Raw genomic sequence first — 24,130 nt, 5'->3', positions numbered from 1 at the left:
AGAAATTTGCTCAATTGCAAAGAAAAGGGACGCTAATTTTCATCGTGAAAACTATCATTTTGCCTTAATCTCAGGGAACCAATTCTGCAATAGAGAATTATACCAAAAGTGTTATATTTAAATGATGTTTTTTTCTGTTAAACTAATTATTTTTAAACCCAGGCTGCTTTTGAGAGTTTTGATTCAAAAACCTGAATTTCTGCTTTAAACTTTGGCTAAATTTGTATTCTAGATTCTAGGCTTTGTGAATAATGTGCAGTGTTCTTTGTTTTTTAAATATAAAAATACTAATCAAACTATATAAAAGTGTAACAAGTTTTATTGTTTAGATAAAATATATTGTCCAAATTACACAGAATCTATTAAAAATGTGGTTAGTTGCTTGAAGATCAAACTGAAGATTAGCTGCTGCTTAAGAGGGAAAGGGGCTGTTTGCCTGGCAATTTACCCTTTCTGTAATGCCTGTCTTTCCCTATCATGTTATTCTTCCCATCACTTCATCTTATTACCCATTTCTTTTTTTATGTACACAATACAGTTATCCCCCACTCTTAACTTATCTCATCCTGTTACTTTCCATATTTTTTTGTATCTGCTGAATGGAATTTCTGCATGTGTATGTGTATACTTGTATTGGTGGTGCAAGTAAAAGAAAGATCAGCTGATACATGCAGATAATAGTATTTATTAAAGTTCTATGCCAGCCAATTTTCAGTGACTCTGAGCAGCTCGTAACAATCTAAAAAATTGCAGTAAAATCAACAAAACATAAAAAATAAAAATAAAAGACAACAAGCACAAAAAAGTAAAGGGACTCAGTCTCCCTCACCAAAGACCCGGGTCAGGATGAAGCAAGTAAATAAGTGGATCCTAGGTCAAAGAACTTAATTTTAGTTAGCAATTATTAATTGGGTTAATGTATTTTTTTATCCTAGCCCTCTTCAATATTTCTTTTCTCCTCATTTCTTCTCTTTTCCTTGGGGTGTTGCTTCTGACAGGCATATATTAAAGAATACATATGAATACATTAATCAGGAATAATAATGATAATAATGACAATAATAATAAAGATGATGATGATGATGTTGGAAGGGACCTTGGAGGTCATCTAGTCCAACCCCCCTGCTCAGGCAGTAAACCCTATACCATTTCAGACAAATGGCTGTCCAGTCTCTTCTTAAAAACGTCCAGTTCTGCAGCATTCACAACTTCTGGAGGCAGGTTTTTCCACTGATTAATTGTTCTAACTGTCAGGGAATTTCATCTTAGTTCTAGGTTGCTTCTCTCTGATTAGTTTCCATCAATTGGTTCTTGTCTTGCCTTCAGGTGCTTTGGAGAATAGCTTGACTCCCTCTTCCTTGTGGCAACCCCTGAGATATTGGAACACTGCTGTCACATCACCCCTCTTCATTAAAATAGACATACCCAATTCCAGCACCTGTTCCTTGTATGTTTTAGCCTCCAGTCCCCTAATGGTTGTTGCTCTTCTCTGTACTCTTTCTAGAGTCTCAACATCTTTTTTAACATCATGGTGACCAAAACTGGATGCAGTATTCCAAGTGTGGCCTTACCAAGGCATTGTAAAGTGGTATTAACACTTCACGTGATCTTGATTCTATCCCTCTGTTAATGCAGCCTAGCTCTGTGTTGCCTTTTTTGGCAGCTGCAGCACACTGCTGGCTCATATTTAAGTGATTGTCCACTAGGACTATGAGATCCCTCTCATAGTTACTACTATTGAGCAAGGTACCACCTTAAGCCTATCTTTTGGAGTGTTGACTATTCTTGCCAGCTTGGTGTCGTCTGCAAATTTGATGAGTTCCCCTTTATCCCTTCATCCAAATCATTGATGAAGATGTTGAAGAGCACTGGGCCCAGAACAGAGCCCTGAGGCACCTCACTACACACTTCCCTCCAGCTTCGAATCCATCTGGTGGTGATGCTGTCTAACCCACATTTTTCTATCTTATCAAGTAATAGGTTGTGGTCTACTTTATCAAATGCCTTACTGAAGCCCAAGTAAATTATATCCACAGTATTCCTCTGGTCCAGTAATTTTGTCACTTGATCAAAGAATGCAATAAGATTTGTCTCGCATGATCTGTTTTTGACAAACCCATGTTGGCTTTTGGTAATGACTTTGTTTGCACCTGTCCACCCTAGATGAGTTCAAATCTCCAGGACCAGATGACTACACCCCAAAGTTCTCAAGGAACTGGCAGATGTGATCTCAGAGCCACTGAGCTATATCTTTCAAAGATCCTGGAGCACTGGGGAATTACCAGTGGACTGGAAAAGAGCTGATGTGGTTCCCATCTTCAAAAAAGGGGAAAAATGGATCCAGGAAACAACAGACCTATCAGCCTGACCTCAATACTTGGGAAGATTCTGGAAAAGATAATCAAGCAACGAATCAGCAAACACCTAGAGGCAAACAAAGTCATTACCAAAAGCCAACATGGGTTTGTGAAAAACAGAACATGCCAGACAAACCTTATTGCATTCTTTGACCAGGTGACAAAATTAGTGGACCAGAGGAATGGTGTGGATATAATTTACTTGGATCTCAGTAAGGCATATGATAAAGTAGACCACAACCTACTACTTGATAAGATAGAAAAATGTGGGTTAGACAGCATGACTACCAGATGGATTCGTAGCTGGCTGACCAGCCGTACTCAGTGTGTTGTCCTCAATGGAACTGCATCTACATGAACGGAAGTGTGTAGTGAGGTGCTGGGCCCACTGCTCTTCAACATCTTCATCAATGATTTGGATGGGGGGATAGATAGGGAACTCAGCAAATTTGCAGACGACATTAAGCTGCCAGGAATAGCCAGCAATAGGCTTACGATACAGAAGGATCTTGACAGACTTGAACACTGGGTGCTATCTAACAAAATGAAATTCAGTGGTGAAAAAAGTAAGGTCCTACATTTAGGCAAGAAAAACCAAATTCACAAGTATAGTATAGGTCGTACCTTGCTCAATAGTAGCAACTGTGAGAGGGATCTCGGAGTCCTAGTGGACAATCACTTAAATATGAGCCAGCAGTGTGCTGCAGCTGCCAAAAAAGCCAGCACAGTGCTAGGCTGCATTAACAGAGGGATAGAATCAAGATCACGTGAAGTGTTAATACCACTTTACAATGCCTTGATAAGGCCACACTTGGAATACTGCATCCAGTTTTGGTCACCACAATGTAAAAAGATGTTGAGACTCTAGAAAGAGTACAGAGAAGAGCAACAACCATTAGGGGACTGGAGACTAAAACATATAAGGACCGGTTGCTGGAACTGGGTATGTCTAGTCTAACAAAGAGAAGGGGGGTGACATGAGGGGTGACATGACAGCAGTGTTCCAATATCTCAGGGGCTGCCACAAAGAAGGGGGAGTCAAGCTATTCTCCAAAGCACTTGAAAGCAGGAAAAGAAGCAATGGATGGAAACTAACCAAAGAGAAAAGCAACCTAGAACTAAGGAGAAATTTTCTGACAGAACAATTAATTAGTGGAATAAACTGCTTCCAGAAACTGTGAATGCTCCAACGCTGGAAGTTTTTAAGAAGAGTCTGGACAGCCATTTGTCTGAAATGGTATAGCGTTTCCTGCTTGAGCAGGGGGTTGGACTAGATGACCTCCAAGGTCCCTTCCTATTATTATTATTATTATTATTATTATTATTATTATTATTATTATTATTATTATTATTATTATTATTATTATTATTATATCTGGAGGATCAATTATCACTTTAACTGGGCATAAGTATTAAAATAATTTATATAATTCAGTTGCAAAGGCGGGTGGGGATGGGGACTAGGCTCTTACAGAAAATTTAATGCCAAGCTTCTGCATCCCTGTAGAACATAAAGGAAAATCTCAGACTTATATTATGATATTCTTGTAGCCAGACTGATTTAAAATTAGGGTTTTAAAAATGAGTTCCAATTTGAACACTATTCTTAGAGTATTTTAAGAATAGTGTTCAAATTGGAACTCATTTTTAAAAGCCTAATTAGTATTTTTAAAATCTGGTTTAGGTATTTTTTGGATTATTAAATTTTTAAAATTTATAATAATATGTACTGAGAAGATTTGTGACAATAAAAATAAAATTTAAAATGACTAATAAATACTTTTATACAGTTGTCTTCCTTGCAAGTATACAAATCAATAGCAGAAATAATTTTATTCAGTTGCTCTGAAAACTACCAGCAAGAACAAAAGCCTACCTCACCAAGTGTAAATTAATTTTAAAATAATTTGGTAGAAAGCCATTCTCCAGCTTTAAAAATTGCTATAAAAATTCTGCTTCAACTTGCAACTCTATGTGTGACTAGAAATCTGTAGCACAAAATGGTGTCAGGTATTTACTAACTAACAATATGACTATCCTATCTTTTTTTCTTTCTTTTCTAGGAGACACATGAAATCGTGGCCATTAAAAAATTCAAAGATAGCGAAGGTACTTTCTTCTATTGGCATATAGTACATTTACTTTTTTATTTAATGGGTTCTTACACAAGATTTAGGAAAATGCAGGACTAGGAGTTTTAAGAATTTATTGTCCTGTGTCAACATATCAACTTTGAAGAGATTAGAGTTTTATTTCAAAACATCTTACATAGATCCTAGAGATACACCTTAATATACAAGCTTTCTATATTTCCGTATTTGTTCAGACCTGCCTTTCTCAACTTGGCACCTCCAGATATGTGAGACTTCAGTAATAAACACTGAATTTGTTAATAAGCTTCTGTTTCATTAGAAAATACAATGAGCATTTTTAAAATTGTTCTTACTAGGTATTGGCATGTTTCAGACAGATTTCACTATGATTTGACTACTGTATATTCAGAATAAATCTGAATAATCTGAAATATTTCCTGATAATTTATTACTTATCTAGATAGCTGAATCATAGTCTGTCTACTCTGTGTTATATGTACATAGCAGAAATTTAATTCTGAAAAACCAACAGGACTTAATATGTAATTGAACTGTGGATGATTCTATATCCTTGAAGAAATAATAACTAGCAAATAATATCTCCTGATTCTGGCTTCACATTTAGGGGTTCTGGAAGATGATCTCTTGGCACTAATAACAAACATTCTTTCATTTTGCATAGAACCTGAAATGAATTGAGAGCCAATTTGGTGTACAAGTAGTCCTCGACTTATGACTGGTCATTTAACGAACATTGAAAGTTCTGACAGCCTTGGAAAGGGTGCTGTACAGCCTGGAAAGCAGTTCCAGCCATCATAAAATGTACTTCCCCCGGAGGCATGTGATTATGATCTGGTTGCTTGACAGCCTGTTTACACTTAGGACCAGTGGCCAAATGCCCCGTTATCTTTTGATCGCGATTTGTAATCTTCTCTGCAAATGACTGAAAGTCAATGGGAAAGCCAGCAGAGAATTGGCAAGCTTCTGTTGCCTGCCAAGAGGGCTTCCTCTGCTTACAGGGGGCTGAGTGAACTTCTTCAGCAGGGTGGAGAAATGGAGCTCAGATCCTGAAGATCCAAATTCATTTCTGCACCCCTGCATCATCGTTCCCTTCCACTCATAGAGGAGAGCTAACATCCTCCTGGTGTATATGTGCAGAAATTCTGTTTCTGCACCTTGCAAAAGGAGTTCTGTTATGCAGATGGAGGGGAAGTACTACCTGTCATGGTTCCGACAAATGAAACTCTTCAAAGAACTTCAAGGCATTGTTTACCTTAAAGAATCTTTATTCAAGTAGCATAGCTTCGGCACATGCATGGTCGAAGCCAAAATCAGAATTCTCCTCCCCTTAGCACATAGTATCAAATATAATTCCCTCCTCTAATTAGCAGTCATAAATCACATTCTCCAATTAGTTTGAATTGCAGGCTTTCCCTCCTGTTCTCTAACCTGCCATCTCTTATCATCTCTTATTTCAAAAGCCCCTGAGTTCATACACCTTTACAATATTGTTACGTCTAACTAACTCCCATCACATTCCTCCTTCCCCAAAATTATGTGATTCTAAGAATAAAGCATAGGAAAGAAAAAGGCTGCATCTCCATACCTTGTCAAAGCAAGAACATCCGATGTTAGCAGCGTTGACACTATCCTTCAAGCAGGCAGCTCTTTCAGCCAAGCCCTAGACAAGAAGGAGTTAAAATCCAAGCAGGATTTTCAGCCTGTGAGCAGAGAAGCATCATGATAATCTAAGGAATATAGAGTGCCTCAGTTGAGTGGGTTAGGCCCAGGACTCTTGGCGCAGACCATATGTTTCTTCACTCAGGGGCTGAACATCCTGCTTGGATTTTGGTAGGAAGCATTTTCAGCTCCTGTGTGGAGTCTCCAATCACTCCCCAGAGGCACCCCATGCTCCTGATCTAGGACCTGCGTGATCATTTAACCACAATCAGGATTATAATCTTTGAGTGCAGCAGTTATATGGGCATTCATGTAACATCTCACTTAATGATTATTATTGATATAATGATATAACTTCACCACTGAGATTCCAGTCCCAATTGTGGCTGTTAAGTAAGGACTATTTGTAGTGGTTAAGGCATCAACCTAGAAACAGGGACCCTGAGTTCTAATTCCACCTTAGATGCAAAGCCAGCAAGAATATTTTTCCTCTGTCTTATAAGAAGCCTACGTACTGACACCAGTGGCCTAATTGCAGGGCTGTTGGTGCCCCTCTTCTGGATTGCTATTTTCATATAAAAGCATGAGATTAATGTTTATACAAATTATTTTCCTATCTTTCTATTTGGCCTTTATTATCTTGACTTTACTTTGGCTTGGTTTTGGAAACCTTAGTACACTAATGCTTGTAAAAGGAGTTTATCTTCAGTGTAAGAATATTCTTTTAGCATATTTACTCAGGATTAATTCTCACTAAATAGAGCTGTACCAGCCATTGTTTTAATATTTATGCTTAGCAATATTAAAACTTTAAGCAAAAAGTCTGCATTCAGTGCAGTACCCCTTTTGGGATCATATTTTGCACAACAAATAAGCATTTCTCTATTGACCTGGGACTATAAATACACAGGCACTTGCCATTTTTTCTAGATAATGTATTTTCCTTAAAAAAGTGCCAAAAAATCTTTTTAGGTCCTCTTATCTCAGGCAGAATTTTAGAGTAACACTTATCTAACATGGCTCAACAACAGAGTCCTTCTTTGAAGAAGATGGGTAGTTAAAAATTATGGAAAATAAATATAAATTGAAAAATAAGAGTAGCTGAAGAAGAATAGTTTGGAAGAGAAAGATAAATTGTGGGGTTTATTATTTACTGTTAATCTGCTATAAACTTTTTTGTTATAATAGCTAATCTTACAATTGTATACTAAATTGTTACATAGTGTCCATGTATAACTTTTACTAGGGACGCGGTGGCTCAGTGGGTTAGGACGCTGAGCTTGTCGATCAGAAGGTCGGCAGTTTGGCGGGTCGAATCCCGAGTGCCGCGTAACAGAGTGAGCGCCTGTTACTCGTCCCAGCTTCTGCCCACCTAGCAGTTCGAAAGCACGTAAAAATGCAAGTAGAAAAATAGGGACCGCTCCGGTGGGAAGGTAACAGCGTTCCGTGCGCCTTTGGCGTCTAGTCATGCTGGCCACATGACCACGGAGACGTCCTCGGACAAGCGCTGGCTCTTCGGCTTTGAAACGGAGATGAGCACTGGCCCCTAGAGTCGGAAACGACTAGCACGCATGTGCGGGGGAACCTTTACCTTTTATAACTTTTACTACTAATAGAATTTGTTAGGTAAAATGTAATATTCTTGAAATACTGTTTCACTATAGATAAAAGGTTGTAATATACTAGTAATAATAATGTAATGTTGCTTTTTACCAATGTAATAGTCATATCTCACTAATGAAATGTATTAACAAATAGTGCACAATGTTTTTGCATTTTTATTAAGGGGAAAATAAATTCAAATTAAATGAATGTTTTTCATATTTTTGATGGATAGCTTGAATTATAAATATTTATTGCTAGATTCTGATGTAAAGCAAAGTAATTTGTTTGTATAATCCATAGTGGCTGAGTGAAAATGATTTAGCCAAATAACCTCCATTACGCTAACCCAAAATAAAAGAAACTTTTATAACTTAGTATGAAACTTGCTTTTTGTGAAATTTTGAACCACACTGTTCACAAAGATTTTCTACAGGTTTTTGGGAAAAGAGATGCATATATTTTGTAAACTTTTACTCTTTAACTTATAGAAAATGAAGAGGTCAAAGAGACAACTCTACGAGAACTTAAAATGCTTCGCACTTTGAAGCAGGAAAATATTGTAGAACTAAAAGAAGCTTTTAGAAGAAGAGGAAAACTGTATTTGGTGTTTGAATATGTAGAGAAAGTAAGTTATTTATTTAGACAAAAATGCTAATATGCTTGCTTAATGCTTGCTAAACTTCAAATACGTTTTATGTATAAAAATGTTATACACTGTCATTAGTATTCTATAGCAGTCTTAGTAATATTAAGAAATGCTAAGTCTTTGCAGTAATTTTTCTTTATGATCAACTTAAAATTTGACCTTGGGGGAATAAAGTTTATCCTGTTTTATTTCTTTATGCCTGAAAACAACCTTCAACTATATTTTACCTTTTTCACTGGAAAGTAAATATAATTTGTTTTATATATTAAATAAGACATAATATGTTTAAATATAGTTAACTGATGAAGCAATAGTCCTAGATTTATGCAATAAGCGAATGTAGAAGTTAAGGTTTATAAACTACAGTGGCTAAGTTGTCAAATTCAAACAAACACATTATTCTTAGGGAGAAACCAGTGAATGTGCATTTTTTTAAAACCAATTGAATTGCTCTATAGTTGCTGTACAGATTTATAACATAATACCATTGCTGATTGTTATTTTAATAGAGAATATCATTTACTGCTTTAGGTTTTGTTGGGCTTTGTTTTATGCATTGGTAGCGCTTTGCTGCTTTTAGAAATTATTTTTATTTGCCTCTTATATTGTATAAATTACATAATCATGTTGAATGCTTCTTTTGGTTCCTCTTGTATAAGAGCACCATATTACATAGCCAACAATAGTTGTTTAACACATTTCTAGGTAGTGAATAAATTGTAGAATTTATAATTTAGTTCTTTCTGTCTTTAATTATGTTGAATGTAGAATATGCTTGAGTTGCTAGAAGAAATGCCAAATGGAGTACCTCCTGAAAAAGTAAAAAGTTATATCTACCAACTGATTAAAGCAATTCATTGGTGTCATAAAAATGATATTGTTCATAGAGGTAAGCATACATTAAACTTTAGAATATATCTTTTCCTGAAAGTATAAATAAGTTTTTAGCAAGGAATTATTCACCAATTATTGTACATTTATTATCTGTTTGTTAATTTAAAATAATACATGAGGCAAAATTTTCTTTACAATAAGTAAAAAAACACACACACTACTAATGTAAAATTGATTGGAGTTAGCTAAGAAATTCCACTTATTTTAATGAGTCTAAGTAACATGCTCTTTGTGAATAATTTGTAATTTTCATTTTGCTCATGTCTCCTTATTAATACATTAATACATTTCTTTATTCTGATGATTCTTCATAATTTTTTAATTGTATCTTCACTAAAATGTATTCATAATTGAATTTAATTGGTTACTGAACTTCAGGTTTAAAAACTAAATATTTTCCCCTAGACTAGTATTAAGCTTTCTTTTAGTATAGACCAAGTGTCACCAACCTTTCTGGGTTGGCGGCCTGGAGGGAAAGGGAGGGACAGGCACCTTTATGTGTGCATGCGCACAAACACAAATATGGCTGCATGCACGTGAATGAGACTGTGAGCATGCATGCTCCACAAATGGTTGCTAGCGCCAGTGCATGGCATGTGGCTTGGCTAGCACCGGCGAGAGGCTTGCAGCTTGTGGGTCGGCTACTGCTGGCATGAGATTCGAGGCTCAGCTAGCGCTGGCACAAGTGCAAGGGGTGAGCGCAGAAACATGCATGCATACAGTGGCCTGGTGGCTAAGAGACTGCTGCCCGGTAGTGGGCCGCAGCCCATAGGTTGGGGACGTCTGGTATAGACATTTAGTTAAACTTGGTAAGTATTATTCCAATATACATTGTACTGGTTGTTCTATGTTCATGGTTCAGTAACTTCTGGAAACTGAGAAGTCATTACTAAAATTCATCAGAATAACAGTTTGAAGGGATCCAGCAAGTCTTCTAATCCAACTCCCTCCTCAAGCAGGAAACCTTATACCATTTCAGACAAATGGTTGTCCAATCTCTTCTTAAAAACTTTGGCTTTGGAGCACTCACAACTTCAATTTGAAGTTTGGCCATTATTTCTCTATTGCTGAAGGTTCCTTACAAAACTTTTCCTAAATTTAAAAGAAAACCAGTTTGCTGTAGTGATTAAGGTGCTGGCCTAGAAACAGGAGAGTTGTAGGTGTCCCTTAGGCATAAAAATCAGCTGGGTGACTTTGGGCCAGTCACTCTCTCTCAGCCCAATTACCTCATAAGGCTATTGTTGTGGAATTAAAATTAGGCGAACCCTCCCTTCCAAAATATGCCATTTTGAGTGTTTGGAAAAATGGTGAGTATAAATGCAGTAAACAAATAACATGTTGTACTATTTCAGTTGCATGTTAATGCAGAACAGTGTATATGTTGTAATTCATTAACTTTTTGCTATGCGTTTGAATATTTCAGATATTAAGCCAGAAAATCTCCTAATAAGCCACAATGATATTTTGAAATTGTGTGACTTTGGTAAGGCTTTTTAAAAAAATATTAAGGGGATATCTTTATTACAATTCTTTATAATTTGAATTATTTTATGACAGTAAACAATCTTTCTAATTATGGGTTAATACAGTACTATGGTATAGATTTAATTATTTGTAAAATTTGTTCTAAGTTTAAATAAACGCAAATACCTCGAAAGTTGGGACACATACCAATTATATTGTATCAATATGCTATAATTAAAGCTTTTCTGAATTGCTTACATATGCAGTAATTAAAACTATTTTATTAAAAATAGGAAATACCAGATGTGCAATGACTAACAAACAGCTGTTTATGAAATAGGGGGAAAGGTTGGGGTCAACAAAGTGGTGGGATTCAGCTGGTTCACACCGGTTCAGTAGAACTGGTAGCTAATTTCTTTTGAGTTCGACAAACCGGTTGATACGTGGCAGAAATCCCTCCCCGCCCCCTATCAGACCGATGCAACACCTTTCCAGCTCTGACGCGATCTTCCATCTCTCCTCCACCGTCGTGTGTAATCCTACAAACAAAAGAAATTTGTGGAACTAAATCAGTCAATTCCAACTTCACAAGATTTTTTTTTCCACAAGAAGTTGGAATTGATTGACTGAAGGGGTTTTTTGTCCCACAAACTTCTTTTGTTTGTGGGACTGCACATGGCGGTGGAGGAAGTGATGGAGGAGCTGGAAAGAAGGTTAGAAAAGAAATGGTTTGGGAAGTGAGAGCATCTGGGCGGTGGTGGGTGGTGGCAGAGAAATGCGATGGAGCTGGAAAGCAGGCTTTGTGGGCAGAGTTGCGCTTAGAAGGGGTGTGAAAAGGAAGAGGGTGGGTGGGCAGGTGAGGGAGGATCTGCCAAAGCCGTCCGGAGGAGAAGACGTAAAGCAGCCCCTGCCTTTCCTGCTGCCAGCAGTTCAGAGAAATTGCCTCTGAGCTGGATGGTTGGCCAACAGCTGAGGAGGCGCTACAGTGGGTCATGCTAGGAAAAAGGAGAGCATGCAAGGCTGGAAGGGCCAGGACCGGGGGGGGGAACCAGCCGTGCTGGGATGTATCTGGCCAAATGGGACCTCGGCAAGTTAGCAGGTGGCTAGTTGAAGAGAGGGATGGTTGCGGTTCCTGCTTTATTATGTGGTAAGCTATTAATAGGCAGGCAGCTCCATTTTATTAAAAAAATTTTTTAATGAAATAGAGTGTGCTTCCTGTTAATAGCCTGCCCTGTAATAAAGCAGGCAGAACCCCGAGCGTCCCTCTCTTCATCCACCTGCCCGCTAACTTTGGTTCCATAGGAAGAAGGTAGGTATCAAATGGCGACATTATTTTTTCTCCAACTGCCTGTGTCAGGTGGTAGAACTGATAGCTTTCAGGGAGACAGTGTGGTCGAGGAAGGTACCACTTGTAGTCAAAAATATAACAGGTGCTGTCCTGCATCATGGTGAACTGGCCACGGAGCCCCGTCAGTGCGGGCGGAGATGGCCCTGGGACAGCCAGAAGGGGTCCCTCACCTGGCATGGCCCCTGTCTGCTCAGTGGCTCTGGTAGGGGCGGCGGTAGCTGCTGTTCCGAGCCTCTAAACCGGCAGGCCACACCCTCCCCTGTTGCTGCCCCCACCAGCGAGAGTATGGGTGACACAGCTTCACTTCCGGAGCTGCTGCCGGCTGCAGCCTGGCGATGCCAGGATTGCTGCCACCTCCTTCCCTGCATGGCCGGCCAGTGGAAAGGCTCGGAGCAGCAGCCACAGCCGCCCCCATAGGAGCCGCCGAGCAGATGGGGACTGGGTGAGGGCCCCTTTTCGGTTGTCCCAGGGCCATCTCTGCCTGCACTGATGGGGCTTCACTGCGGAAGGGAGACGATGGCGGTTCTGATCCCCCCATGCTGGCTGTCCCCCCTCTAGCCCCGTGCCCGGCACCTCTTCTACACAATCCTACATGACGGCAGTGTGGATGAGGCGCTTGGCTGGTGGGGCCAGCGGCTTTCATTTCATTAATGTACATTAAATAGTGATATATAAAGTAACCTTCAAGTACAAATAAATTTTGCATTTCCTTTTAATATTGAATTTCAAATTGTCAAGATTTTTTTCTGGTCAATAAATATGTTACAGTGTTTTATTCTTTTTAATCTTTGAAACAACCTTATCTATACATGGAATTTCAGAATGAAAAAGATAATAAATTAGTGAATTACCAATACTTGTTAAGGTCACTTTAATATTATTTTAATGAAGGTTTTGCACGGAATTTGTCAGAAGGTAGCAATGCAAACTACACAGAATATGTTGCCACCAGATGGTATCGTTCTCCTGAACTCTTGCTAGGGTAAGTAAACTTTGAATTTATAAATAATGTGACAGTATCTATATAATATATACATACTTATACACACACATATATAATACACATTTACTGTCCTCAGTATTGGTCTATTTAATAAGCGGTTCTTGTCAATTTTGATAGCGAGAGTTGAATTGAGGATTTGTTTTCTTTTGAGGTATAATTTATTATATTTAAAGATCATATTGCAAATGTATATTTTCAAATAGAGCAAAGATTGCATGTGGAAATTGAAGGTGTGATTCAATATCTGTTAGTAACAATGATTCATTTATGTGTTCCATGATTGAATAGGACAGATATTATTTAAAAAAAACCCTTACTTTAAATTCCAAGTTGTGTATAATGATCTAAAATGTTGTCTTCACAGTAACTAGTGAAGTTTATGACCCGAACAATAAACTAAAGCTAATCAGGAATAATTAATGAATAATTTCATTCTGCTACATTAGTACTTCAGGACACAGAGGCTGGATTGGGAGAGTAAAAATAATGAAAGAACACAAGGCAAATCTTTTAATGTATTCTCAAAAAATTATACAGATATGTCCATGAAGTCACTAGAAAGCAAAATTGATTTAAAGAATACATTTTAATCTATATGTTAATTTTTATTTGTTCAGTTCAATTCCTTGGGAAGAAAAATCAATAAGAATATTAATTTCTCCTTCAGAGCCATTATTTCTTGGTGTAAATACTATAAAAAAATCAAGGGCAGTTGGTCCAATCGTTAAAAAAAAAAGCTGAAAAATATGTAGTTAATGTATTTTTTGTCATATGTTAAATGAGCTTGTGGCTACTGCAGATAAAACAAAGAATGAACTATAAAAAGGAAGTATGTGTTTTCTGTCTGAAGATCTTTGATATTGATTCTATTTTTAAAAATCAGTGCAGTGTAAAATTCTTAAATATGTTATAGGAATATGAGATCAAGCAGCAATAGCACAATATGCTTTTTTTTCCAGGGCCCCTTATGGCAAGTCTGTAGATATGTGGTCAGTGGGCTGTATTCTGGGGGAACTTAGTGATGGGCAGCCACTGTTTCCTGGTGAAAGTGAAATTGATCAACTTTTTACAATTCAGAAGGTATTAGGACCACTTCCTGCAGAACAAATGAAGCTTTTCTACAGCAATCCCCGTTTCCATGGCCTACGGGTAATGTTTAGCTTAAATGTACCGTGCATGTTTTCTAGTACTGAATTTGCATGAAGTCTTCCTACCAAAATTCTCCCAATACTGTATTTTATTCTATTTTATTTATTTATCAAATTTACACACTGCCCACATCACTATCTAAGTGACTGGGGTGGTTTACAAATAAAAAAAATCATATAAAAATACAGTTAAAATAGAATTAGAACTGAATGGCAAACAGATTGACAAAAGCAAGGATAAAAGGCAGAGGGAGTGCTTTTACACCATTAATGAGTACTTTCGTTTCTACGGGCATGTCAAAGGATATATTTATGACACACATTAATAGTGTCGTGATGATTGGAAATGCTTTTTGTCTTGTCTCCATTTATATAAGATTTCTGAAAAATTCAGATTGGAGCATTTAATAATTCCTGGAGAAATTTTGCACATTCAATGTACTAATTCATTAATAGATTGAACATTCATTAGAATAAATGGATAAATATTGCTTGTATTCAATACAGCAGTCTTCAACTTGCGACCATTCACTCAGCAACCTTTCAAAGTTACTAATTCGATGAAGGGCCCACTTACTGGGATCCTGAGAGATGGCTGGGCACGGGTAGGGGCCTCCGACGTAAACCCAATAAGAGGCCCCTGGTTAGTTTTCTGTCTAAATTTTTTTGGGGGTTAGGGAGTGGGGAGGGTACTTCTCTTGGTTGTTTGGACAAGGGGGGCAGTCCAGCAACCTCTCTTCAGGCCAGTTCCGAGGTAGATCGCAGGGGGGAGGAGCGGGGGTCGGTTGCCTCTGGGGCTCCAGGGCTGGTCGTGGGATTACCCATTCCCACGACGTTAGGGAATGGCAGCAGGTGTAGGAACAGAGGGCCATATCGATCTCAGGGAAGGCCTCTCCGCTGCTTGCAAGCGGTGAGGCACTCCGACCCTCTGGTTCTGCCCCGAGGTCCCGGGAGCGAGGATGTGCAGGCTCCTGAGCTCCGGCTGGTGTACTTGAATGCCAGGTCTGTTGTTAACAAAGCTCCTCTCGTCCGTGACTTGGTCGAGGGTGAGCAGGTGGACCTGGCTTGCATCACGGAGACTTGGTAGGGCCCAGAGGGCGGTATTCCTCTGGTTGATCTTTGCCCACCAGGTTTCCGGGTGCTACACCGGCCTCGGGCTCAGGGTAGGGGTGGGGGAGTGGCTGTTGTTATGAGGGAGACCTTGTGCCCGCGGGAGGCCACCGTTCGCCAGATAGTCGGGTGTGAGTCTCTCTTCCTGAGATGCGGCCCTGGTGCGCAGTTGGGCTTGGTGCTGGTGTACCTTTCGCCTAGTCACGCAGCAGCAGCCCTGCCTGAGCTTCTCGATGTCCTCTCTGGGTTGGTGATTGAGTTCCCGAAACTTATAGTTTTGGGGGACTTCAATCTACCATCTCTGGGAGGATCATCTGAGTTAGCTCGGGAGTTCATGGCTTCCATGACGGCCATGGACCTGACGCAAGTAATTTCGGGACCGACTCATGAGGGAGGCCACACCCTTGACCTGGTTTTCTTATCTGGACGGTGGTTAGATGATCTTGGTGGGGGCTCTCCAACTGTTATGCCCCTGTCATGGACCGATCATCATCTCCTGCAGCTGGTCTTCCGTTTTGCCACGCCACGCCGTGGGTGTGTGGAACCAATCAGATGGTACTGCCCCAGACGCTTAATGAATCCCGAGAGGTTCCAGGCAGCGCTGGGGTCCCCACCTGCCTCCTTCGCTCACAGCTCGGCAGATGCCTTAGTGGAAGCCTGGGAAAGGGCAGCCACTGAGGCTCTTGACCGAGTTGTACCCTTGCGGCCCCTGACCCGGTGCAGATCCCGTCGAGCTCCATGGTTTTCCGCGGAGCTCCGGGAGATGAAGCGTCGGAGACAGGGCCTAGAGAGCGGTTGGAGATCCAGCCGATCCGAATCCGACCGATTGCAACTAAGAGCCTATATTAGGTCTTATCTCGCTGCGATAAGGGTGGCGAGGTCTGATCACTTTGCTACCCTTATCGCGTCCGCAGATAATCGCCCAGCCGCCCTGTTTAGGGTGACTCGCTCCCTCCTTAACCAAGAGGTGAGGGACGAACCCTTGCAGGGTCGTGCCGAGGAGTTTAACCAACATCTGTCGGACAAAATCGCTCGGATTCGGACCGGTCTGGACTCTGACTGGGCAGAGTCTGACGATCAGGACACGGGCGGTCTTGTCGATATTACCTGGGAGGAGTTTGATTCTGTGACTCTGGAGGAAGTGGACAGGATTATGGGGAGGCTGAGCTCCACCACATGTTTATTGGACCCGTGCCCTTCCTGGCTGGTCTATGCAGCCCGGGAGAGGACACGAAGCTGGTTCCAGGCAGTTATATTGGCTTCTTTGAGTGAGGGTAGCTTCCCCGCCATCTTGAAAGAGGCGGTGGTGAGGCCTCTCCTCAAGAAGCCTGCCTTGGACCCAGCTGTGTTGAACAACTTTCGTCCAGTTGAGAGTGTTGAGAGTGTGGTGGCGCATCAGCTCCCTCTGGTCCTGGATGAAGCGGATTATCTAGACCCGTACCAATCGGGTTTCAGGCCTGGGTACAGCACGGAGACGGCATTGGTCGCGCTGGTGAATGATCTCTGGAGGGCTCGGGACAGGGGACATTCCTCTGTTCTAGTCCTATTAGACCTCTCAGCGGCTTTCGATACCATCGACCATGGTATCTTGCTGCGGCGTCTCAGGGGATTGGGAGTGGGAGGCACGGTTTTACAGTGGTTCTCCTCCTATCTCCAGGGACGTTCGCAGTCGGTGTTGACAGGAGGGCAGAGGTCGACCGCGAGGTCTCTCGTTTGTGGAGTTCCTCAGGGGTCGGTCCTCTCGCCTCTCCTGTTCAACATCTATATGAAACCGCTGGGTGAGATCATTCGTGGTTTTGGAGTTGGGTATCATCAGTACACTGATGATACCCAACTTTTTCTTTCAACCCCAAACCACCCCAGTGATGCCCTCAACGTGATGTCCCGTTGCCTGGAGGCGGTTCGGGTCTGGATGGGGAGGAACAGACTTCAACTCAACCCCGACAAGACTGAGTGGCTTTGCATACCTTCATCCCGGTTCAATTCGGACATTCCATCTCTCTCTATGGGGGGTGAACTATTACCCCCCGTAGATAGGGCTCGCAACTTGGGAGTCCTCCTAGATTCACGGCTCACCTTGGAAGATCACATAGTGGCTGTGACTAGGGGGGCTTTCGCCCAGGTTCGCCTGGTGCGCCAGTTGCGGCCCTATCTAGGCCGGGATGATTTATGCACGGTCACTCACGCGCTCGTGACCTCTCGTCTGGACTACTGCAATGCTCTCTACATGGGGCTGCCCTTGAGGACCACCCGGAGGCTCCAACTGGTACAGAATGCAGCCGCGAGAGTTGTGTTGGGAGTCTCCCGATACTCCCATGTTACACCTCTGCTCCGTGAGCTGCATTGGTTACCAGTTGTCTTCCGGGTGAGATTCAAGGTACTAGTAATGGTGTTTAAAGCCCTACATGGCAGGGGTCCGGAGTACCTTAGGGAACACCTGCTGCCGGCATCAACTTCCCTTCGCCCTGTGCGTTCCCACAGAGAGGGCCTCCTCAGGGTGCCACCGATCAGAGAATGTCGATTGGTGGCCCCCAGGGGGAGATCCTTGTCTGTGGGCGCCCCGGAGCTATGGAATCAGTTACCGGTTGAGCTCCGGATGGCGCCCGATCTTCGCTCCTTTCGCCGCGAGCTAAAAACATACTTATTCGAACAAGCCGGCCTGGCCTGATGGGGGATTGGTGGGGTTTTTTATTGTCATTTTACTGGGGTTTTAATATGTATTGTTTGTTTTTAGTGGGCATGTATTTAATTCTTTTTTAATTTTTGTAATTCTGTATTTTATTCTTGCCCTGTTCACCGCCCTGAGTCCTTCGGGAGAAGGGCGGTATAGAAATATTAATAAATTAAATTAAATTAAATTAAATTAATTCAGCCCCAGTGCCACAACTGCCACTGAGGAATGCTACCCCAAGCCTCAAACCATGATCAGCCACCACAGCACAAAGCCCCAAGCCCTGCCTGCATTCCACAGGCCCTGCCGTACCCAGCTGATCTTCGCCATCTTCCTACCACTGGTGATAAGGCACGCCCAACCGGGCCCTACCCTAAAGCTGTTCTCTCCATTCTCCAAATTGCACTCCATGTCCTCCAAATAGCATGCTTCTTGTTGTGAGACTGGGGAAGGTGGCCTCACAGGGCCAGCTGGTGCCTTGTGAAGGGCCAGGGAGATCAGGTGGGCCTTGGAGTACAGGGTGGCAGATGCATCTGGGAATAGGCTGGGGTGCTTTCTGGGACATTGTGGCTTTGTGCTGAGCTGCTGGGACTTTCTGGGCAGGACACTACTGGTCTTCGCAGCTCTGGGGCTACATGCCACACTGCAACTCGAATTTCTTGGTGTGCTGCAGTTGTGGGGCTGCAAATGAACAGAGATGAAGGGAGGTAGGCAGGTGGGGGAGTTAGAAGCAGTTCCTTACCTTATTGAAGCTCAGGGCTGGGAGGATCTAAGCTTGGTCAGATTTGCTTATCAATGGCAAGGGGAAGTCCTGAAAGTGCAGTCACTAAATGAATGATGCAATCATGTGATGTCACACTTTACAACCACATCACTTAGTGTCAGAAATTCAAGTTCCAGCTGAGGTTGAAAATCAAGGACTACTTTTATCTCCTTCCCAATAAAGCTGATGTTAGCTTTTTAAGAAACATAGGGAGTCTTATCCTACAACGGGAGTGTCAAACTCGCAATGTCACATGATGTGTCGCGACGTATCGCAACTTTTTTTCCATTGCCGGCAATGGGGTGGGCGCAGTTTCACCATGACGCATCCAGCCCTCGGACTGGCAGTTTGACACCCTGTCCTACAACATCAGCAGCGCAGTTTGGGGTTGGCCTGACAAGGAATTTATCTTTTGAGCTATTATTTAATTTACCTTTAACATTTTTTCTCTGTTTTTCTTGTTTTGTTAGGATATAATGCAAACAAAATTTTAATGATTGGTAAATACCAGTTCTGTATGTGAATTATATGTAACTTGTATTACAGTTTCCTGCAGTCAACCATCCACAATCTTTGGAAAGGAGATACTTGGGAATTTTAAGTGGTGTTTTACTTGACCTTATGAAGGTAGGAATGTTGATTGTTTAAAAATAGATAGATAGATAGATAGATAGATAGATAGATAGATAGATAGATAGATAGATAGACAGACAGACAGACAGACAGACAGACAGACAGACAGACAGATAATATAATTATTTCAAATATTTGAGATGGTATGGGGAAAGCACAGAGATAGGATTTTTTTTTTCATTTCCCCCCATTTTCCCTGAAATCAACACAACTGCATGTTTTTAACAAGATAGAACTATTTTCAGATTTTGTATGGAATTTTGTTTCCTTAATAGCACCCATTAAATAATTTTAATATATTGTTAATGATGTAATAAATCTGCAAAACCAGATAAACCAGGGTATTATGAGATTTTCTTACAACCATATAGGAAAATAAACTTGCTGTGTAATTTTTATGAATTATGTAAATCTGCATATAAATGTATATCTTATACTATAGAAGATTGCCGTGGGGTATTTTTTTTATTTTTAAGAACAGATTTTAGAGTCAACATTTTTATGTAAGAGTGGGAGTGATAAATAATTTTCAGTTGCATATATTTGTAATATTATGCAGTAACTAGCGGCAACCACATCTGTTATACTATGTTATGTTTCTTAAATCTTAATATTTGACCTAAAGAACTTGTTGAAACTGGATCCAGCTGACCGATACTTAACAGAGCAGTGTCTGAACCACCCATCATTTCAAACTCAGAGGATGTTAGATCGCTCACCTTCACGGTCAACTAAAAGAAAGCCTTACCATGGAGATAGCAACACTTTATCCAGCAGGTAAATGACTGGAAATAATTGTCAGAATTCTAATTATTTCAGATATAATTTGCTAAAATTAAGTAATACAGTTAGGCCTGTCAGGAATTGTGCAGAGATCTCCTTGAGCTAACAAGAAGTTGCACAGACAAAAAAGGGTACTGAGAGCAGCAAAGTTCACACAGTAACCACACAGATACACTGAGGTGTGAAAAACAGAATACTTTACTTTGTGGTGTAATACAAAGCACAGTCAAAAATAAACAGTCCAGGTCATACACGTGTAAAGAACAGATAAACAATAGTAACAATCCAAGGAGTATTCCAAATACAAATTCTTCTTACCGGTCCAAAGGTCAAAACACAGTTGTTCAGGTTTAACACAGTAGCAAACCAACAATAGCAGTAACAGAGTAACAGTGAAAAAACAGCGAGAGCAGAGAGAGAGAAACTACGTCCCTAGCTCCCTCTTATGGCCGTTGGGAGGCAAACAACCCTTGGCCAATCATCACATTTAAAGTGATATCATACATCATGGCTTATATATTTCCAACCCAACCAGGTAGGCTTAATCATATGCCTAACAAGGCCACTATCAAACATAGCACTTTTTTGGTGTCTTCCATATAGTGTCTAATAAAAAAGTAGAACAACCTGGATTTGGTTTGCTTTCTGGATGATAAGATTCTGTGTTGATACTTCAGAGTATCAGATTCACTTCTACACTGAACAGAAATGGCCCTGAAGCCCATATATTTTCTAGACAAACTACTTGGTGAAACCTGTTGCTCATCGATACAATGACTTAGTTAAAGAATTCTGCCTTAGTAGCAGTGTGATATGTCAAATCCTTGAATTTGGGGAGATCCAAAATATAGCCAATTTAGAACAGTTGCCATAGTATAGTCATTTGGCCCATTGGATAATACTGTGAAGAAATGTGATCATGTGATCTTTATTTTCTATATCAAGACTATAAAGGTATTTTTAACTAATTTGGTATTTTAAACATTAAAAAAAATGCTTTTCTTGTCTCATAATATAGAAATCAATCTGGCAAAGGTACCGCTATGCAGTCTCATCACAGATCAAACAGCAAAGAATTACAGAATGTGGGACTGCAAAGAGAAGACGCCCTTTCAACAAATGAAAGCTTTTTAAATGGAAATCTCCCTGTAACTTCTCACAGTCCAATGCTTTCAAAAAAGACAAACAATCCTCCTTCATCTGGAAGTAAGGATCTAGCTAATAACAACATACCACATCTTCTCAGTCCAAAAGAAGCAAAGACAAAAACTGAATTTGATTTTAATTCAGAAGCCAAAGCTTCAGATGGTCCTGGTACTAAATACTTGAAGTCAAATTCCAGATCACAGCATAATCGTCATTCATTTATGGAAGGTTCGCAGAACAAAACTGGCACACTACAATTGGGTGAAAGGCATAGCCGTCACAGTTATATTGATACTATTCCACAATCTTCAAAGAGCCCCTCATATCGCACCAAATCAAAAAGTCATGGAGCTCTGACTGATTCCAAATCTGTGGGTAATTTGTCTGAAGCCAGAATTCAAGTTTCAGAATCAAACAGCAATAGGTATTTTCCATCCAGCTGTTTGGATTTAAACTCTCCTACTACACCAACACCTCCTCGTCATGCGGATAGTAGAACTTTGCTCAGTCCTTCCAGGAGAAATAACAGAAGTGATGGTACACTGGAATCACGAAGGCCATCTACAAGACATTCCAAAACCATGGAGGAGTTAAAATTGCCAGATCACATGGATGGAAGCCAGTTACATTCTGCATCTGCTCCTCATGAATCTTTTTCTTATGGTTTAGGCTACACGAGTCCTTTTTCTTCACAGCAGCGCCCTCATAGACATTCTATGTATGTGAGCCGGGACAGAGTGAGGACAAAGGGCTCAGAGGGTGGCTTAAGCGTAGGGCAAGGGATGGCAGCCAGAGCAAACAGCCTGCAACTGTTATCTCCACAGGTGCAGCATAAATCTCTTACAAGATCTGTTGGCTCTTCACGTGAAGATTGTACAGAAGATTCCAATAGGGTTAGTTAAATTCTTCATTGTTAAGGATCTGGACAGTTCATGGTTTTGTACTGTATGTTTGCCAGTTGTTAAAAGTCACTTTTACTTTTGCCTAAGGAATCCATATCTTTTTCAGCTGATTTTTTTTTCTCCTCAATTATCCCATCTCCAGAGTTCATTGTATATACTATAAACCTCTACCTTATTATATAAAATAAATTATGCCTATTGATATATTTACTGTTGAAATTAGGATTTGTAATGCTGAATATTAAGTCACAAAGGCTGTCCAGAAACTGAATAATGTGTTTCCTGAAAATAAGCCCTATCCTGAAAATAAGCCTTAGCTTGATTTTATGTGTGTGCCTAATATAAGCCCTACCCCCCAAAACAAGCCCTAGTTAAGATCCTACCCTCTCATTGCATGAGGTTGGGCGAGGCGCACGTGTAAAAAACATGCTAGGGCAGGATGTGTGTGGAGCTGGCCCACGTGCCCTGCACCCGCTTACCTCAGGATCACCACAGCCAGACCTCACGCCCCAACACCTGACACGCTGCTGCGGCTGCTTGTGGTAGGAGGCCATGTGGTGCATCTCGCCAGTGCCACCGCTCACGGCAGGAGGCCACATAGCGTGCTGCTCTGGTGCTGCTGCTTGTGACAGGCCACGTCACACTGGTGCAGCTGCTTGTGGCGTCCTGCCGCAAGCAGTGGCACTGGCATGACACACCACGTGCCCTCCTGCCGCGAGCAGCTGCAGAAGTCAGGCGGCAGTGTGACAGGTGTTGGGGTATGGGAGGCTTGGTTGCAGCGGTCCTGAGTAAGCAGGCAAGACATGCCCCCAAAATAAGACCTAGTGCCTCTTTCGGAGGCAAAAAATATATAATACTGGATCTTATTTTCGAGGAAACACAGTAGAAGGTTTTTTTATAAGTACCCTTCAAATTTTATTAATTAAAATTAAGGAGGCACTTGCTCTCTTGCAAGCTTAATCGAATATTTATTCTTACATTTTAGACAACTTCTGGCCAGAAAATATAACTTCTTGATGTGTGTTGCCTGCCGTTTGACTTCTTTTTCTCTTGTCTGAAGGTGAATTGGCTAAACCTTTAGCAAAGAAGTGTGTCAGTTACAGTGTATGCAGGAGAAAAGGGGTCACATGATGAAACATATGCTATGACATCACAACACAAGTCCTGCTTTGAGGACACAAATACAAAGCAGGGCTTCCGTTATAATGCCACCATGCGTGTTATCATTTTTTCATAGTATATTTATAGATCTTTGTGTTTTAAATTAGAATAAATATAATAGAGCAGAAGTATATTGTGGAAATATATGTTCCTTTTACTGGGAAGTGAATGGTTTGCTAGGAATTCCTGAGTTGCCTTTATATGTTGGAAACCATTTTATGGTTCTCTACCACTGAAGTTGAATATTGTAATACTTCAATAACATGGTTCTCTTTTCCAAAAGAGACAATTACTATAAATAAATGGTATTAATACATACATTAACATCTGTAATAAATTGGGAATGGAATATTGTTAATACAATTATAATGCAGTTAGTTGGAGACAGGAATTATAAAAAATGGGAAAGTACCGTATATACTTGAGTATAAGCCGAATTTTTCAGCCCACTTTTTGGGCTGAAAAATTCCACTTCGGCTTATACTCCAGTCAACAAAAAAACTTACCGAGGACTTGTGCGCGGCCGAGGCTTTGGTGCTTCCGGGATCGCGCGCACCTCTCCCAAGCCACCGCCGTCCGAGACCTGCAGGTCTCCGTTCCTCCGCGCCCTGCCTGCCTGCTTCTTTCAGCTGTCTGCCCATCAGCTGTCCATAGGGATGCTGCAAAGCTCTCCTTCTCTAGGCCTTGGACTCCCTCCTGGCTGAAGAGTAGATGAACCAAGCC

General features: G+C 40.9%; 1 protein-coding gene across 15 annotated transcripts in view; it reads left to right on the top strand.

The window, feature by feature from the left end:
* CDKL5 (cyclin dependent kinase like 5) overlaps positions 1-24,130 on the top strand; it is a 97,837-nt gene that overhangs the window by 48,152 nt on the left and 25,555 nt on the right. For all 15 annotated transcript variants that reach the window (XM_081327018.1, XM_081327013.1, XM_081327016.1 and 12 more), the window contains 9 exons: positions 4,421-4,466; positions 8,224-8,360; positions 9,150-9,270; positions 10,699-10,758; positions 12,979-13,069; positions 14,050-14,239; positions 19,329-19,409; positions 20,041-20,192; positions 21,217-22,237. In XM_081327018.1, coding sequence (XP_081183144.1) covers positions 4,421-4,466; positions 8,224-8,360; positions 9,150-9,270; positions 10,699-10,758; positions 12,979-13,069; positions 14,050-14,239; positions 19,329-19,409; positions 20,041-20,192; positions 21,217-22,237 — 1,899 coding nt within the window. The remainder of the gene's footprint in view (positions 1-4,420; positions 4,467-8,223; positions 8,361-9,149; positions 9,271-10,698; positions 10,759-12,978; positions 13,070-14,049; positions 14,240-19,328; positions 19,410-20,040; positions 20,193-21,216; positions 22,238-24,130) is intronic.

The sequence above is a fragment of the Vipera berus genome (genome assembly GCF_964194415.1).
Source record: "Vipera berus genome assembly, chromosome: 4".
Lineage (NCBI taxonomy): Eukaryota > Metazoa > Chordata > Lepidosauria > Squamata > Viperidae > Vipera > Vipera berus.
Note: the sequence above shows the minus strand (reverse complement) of the source record. Positions and strands in the feature narration are given on the sequence as shown.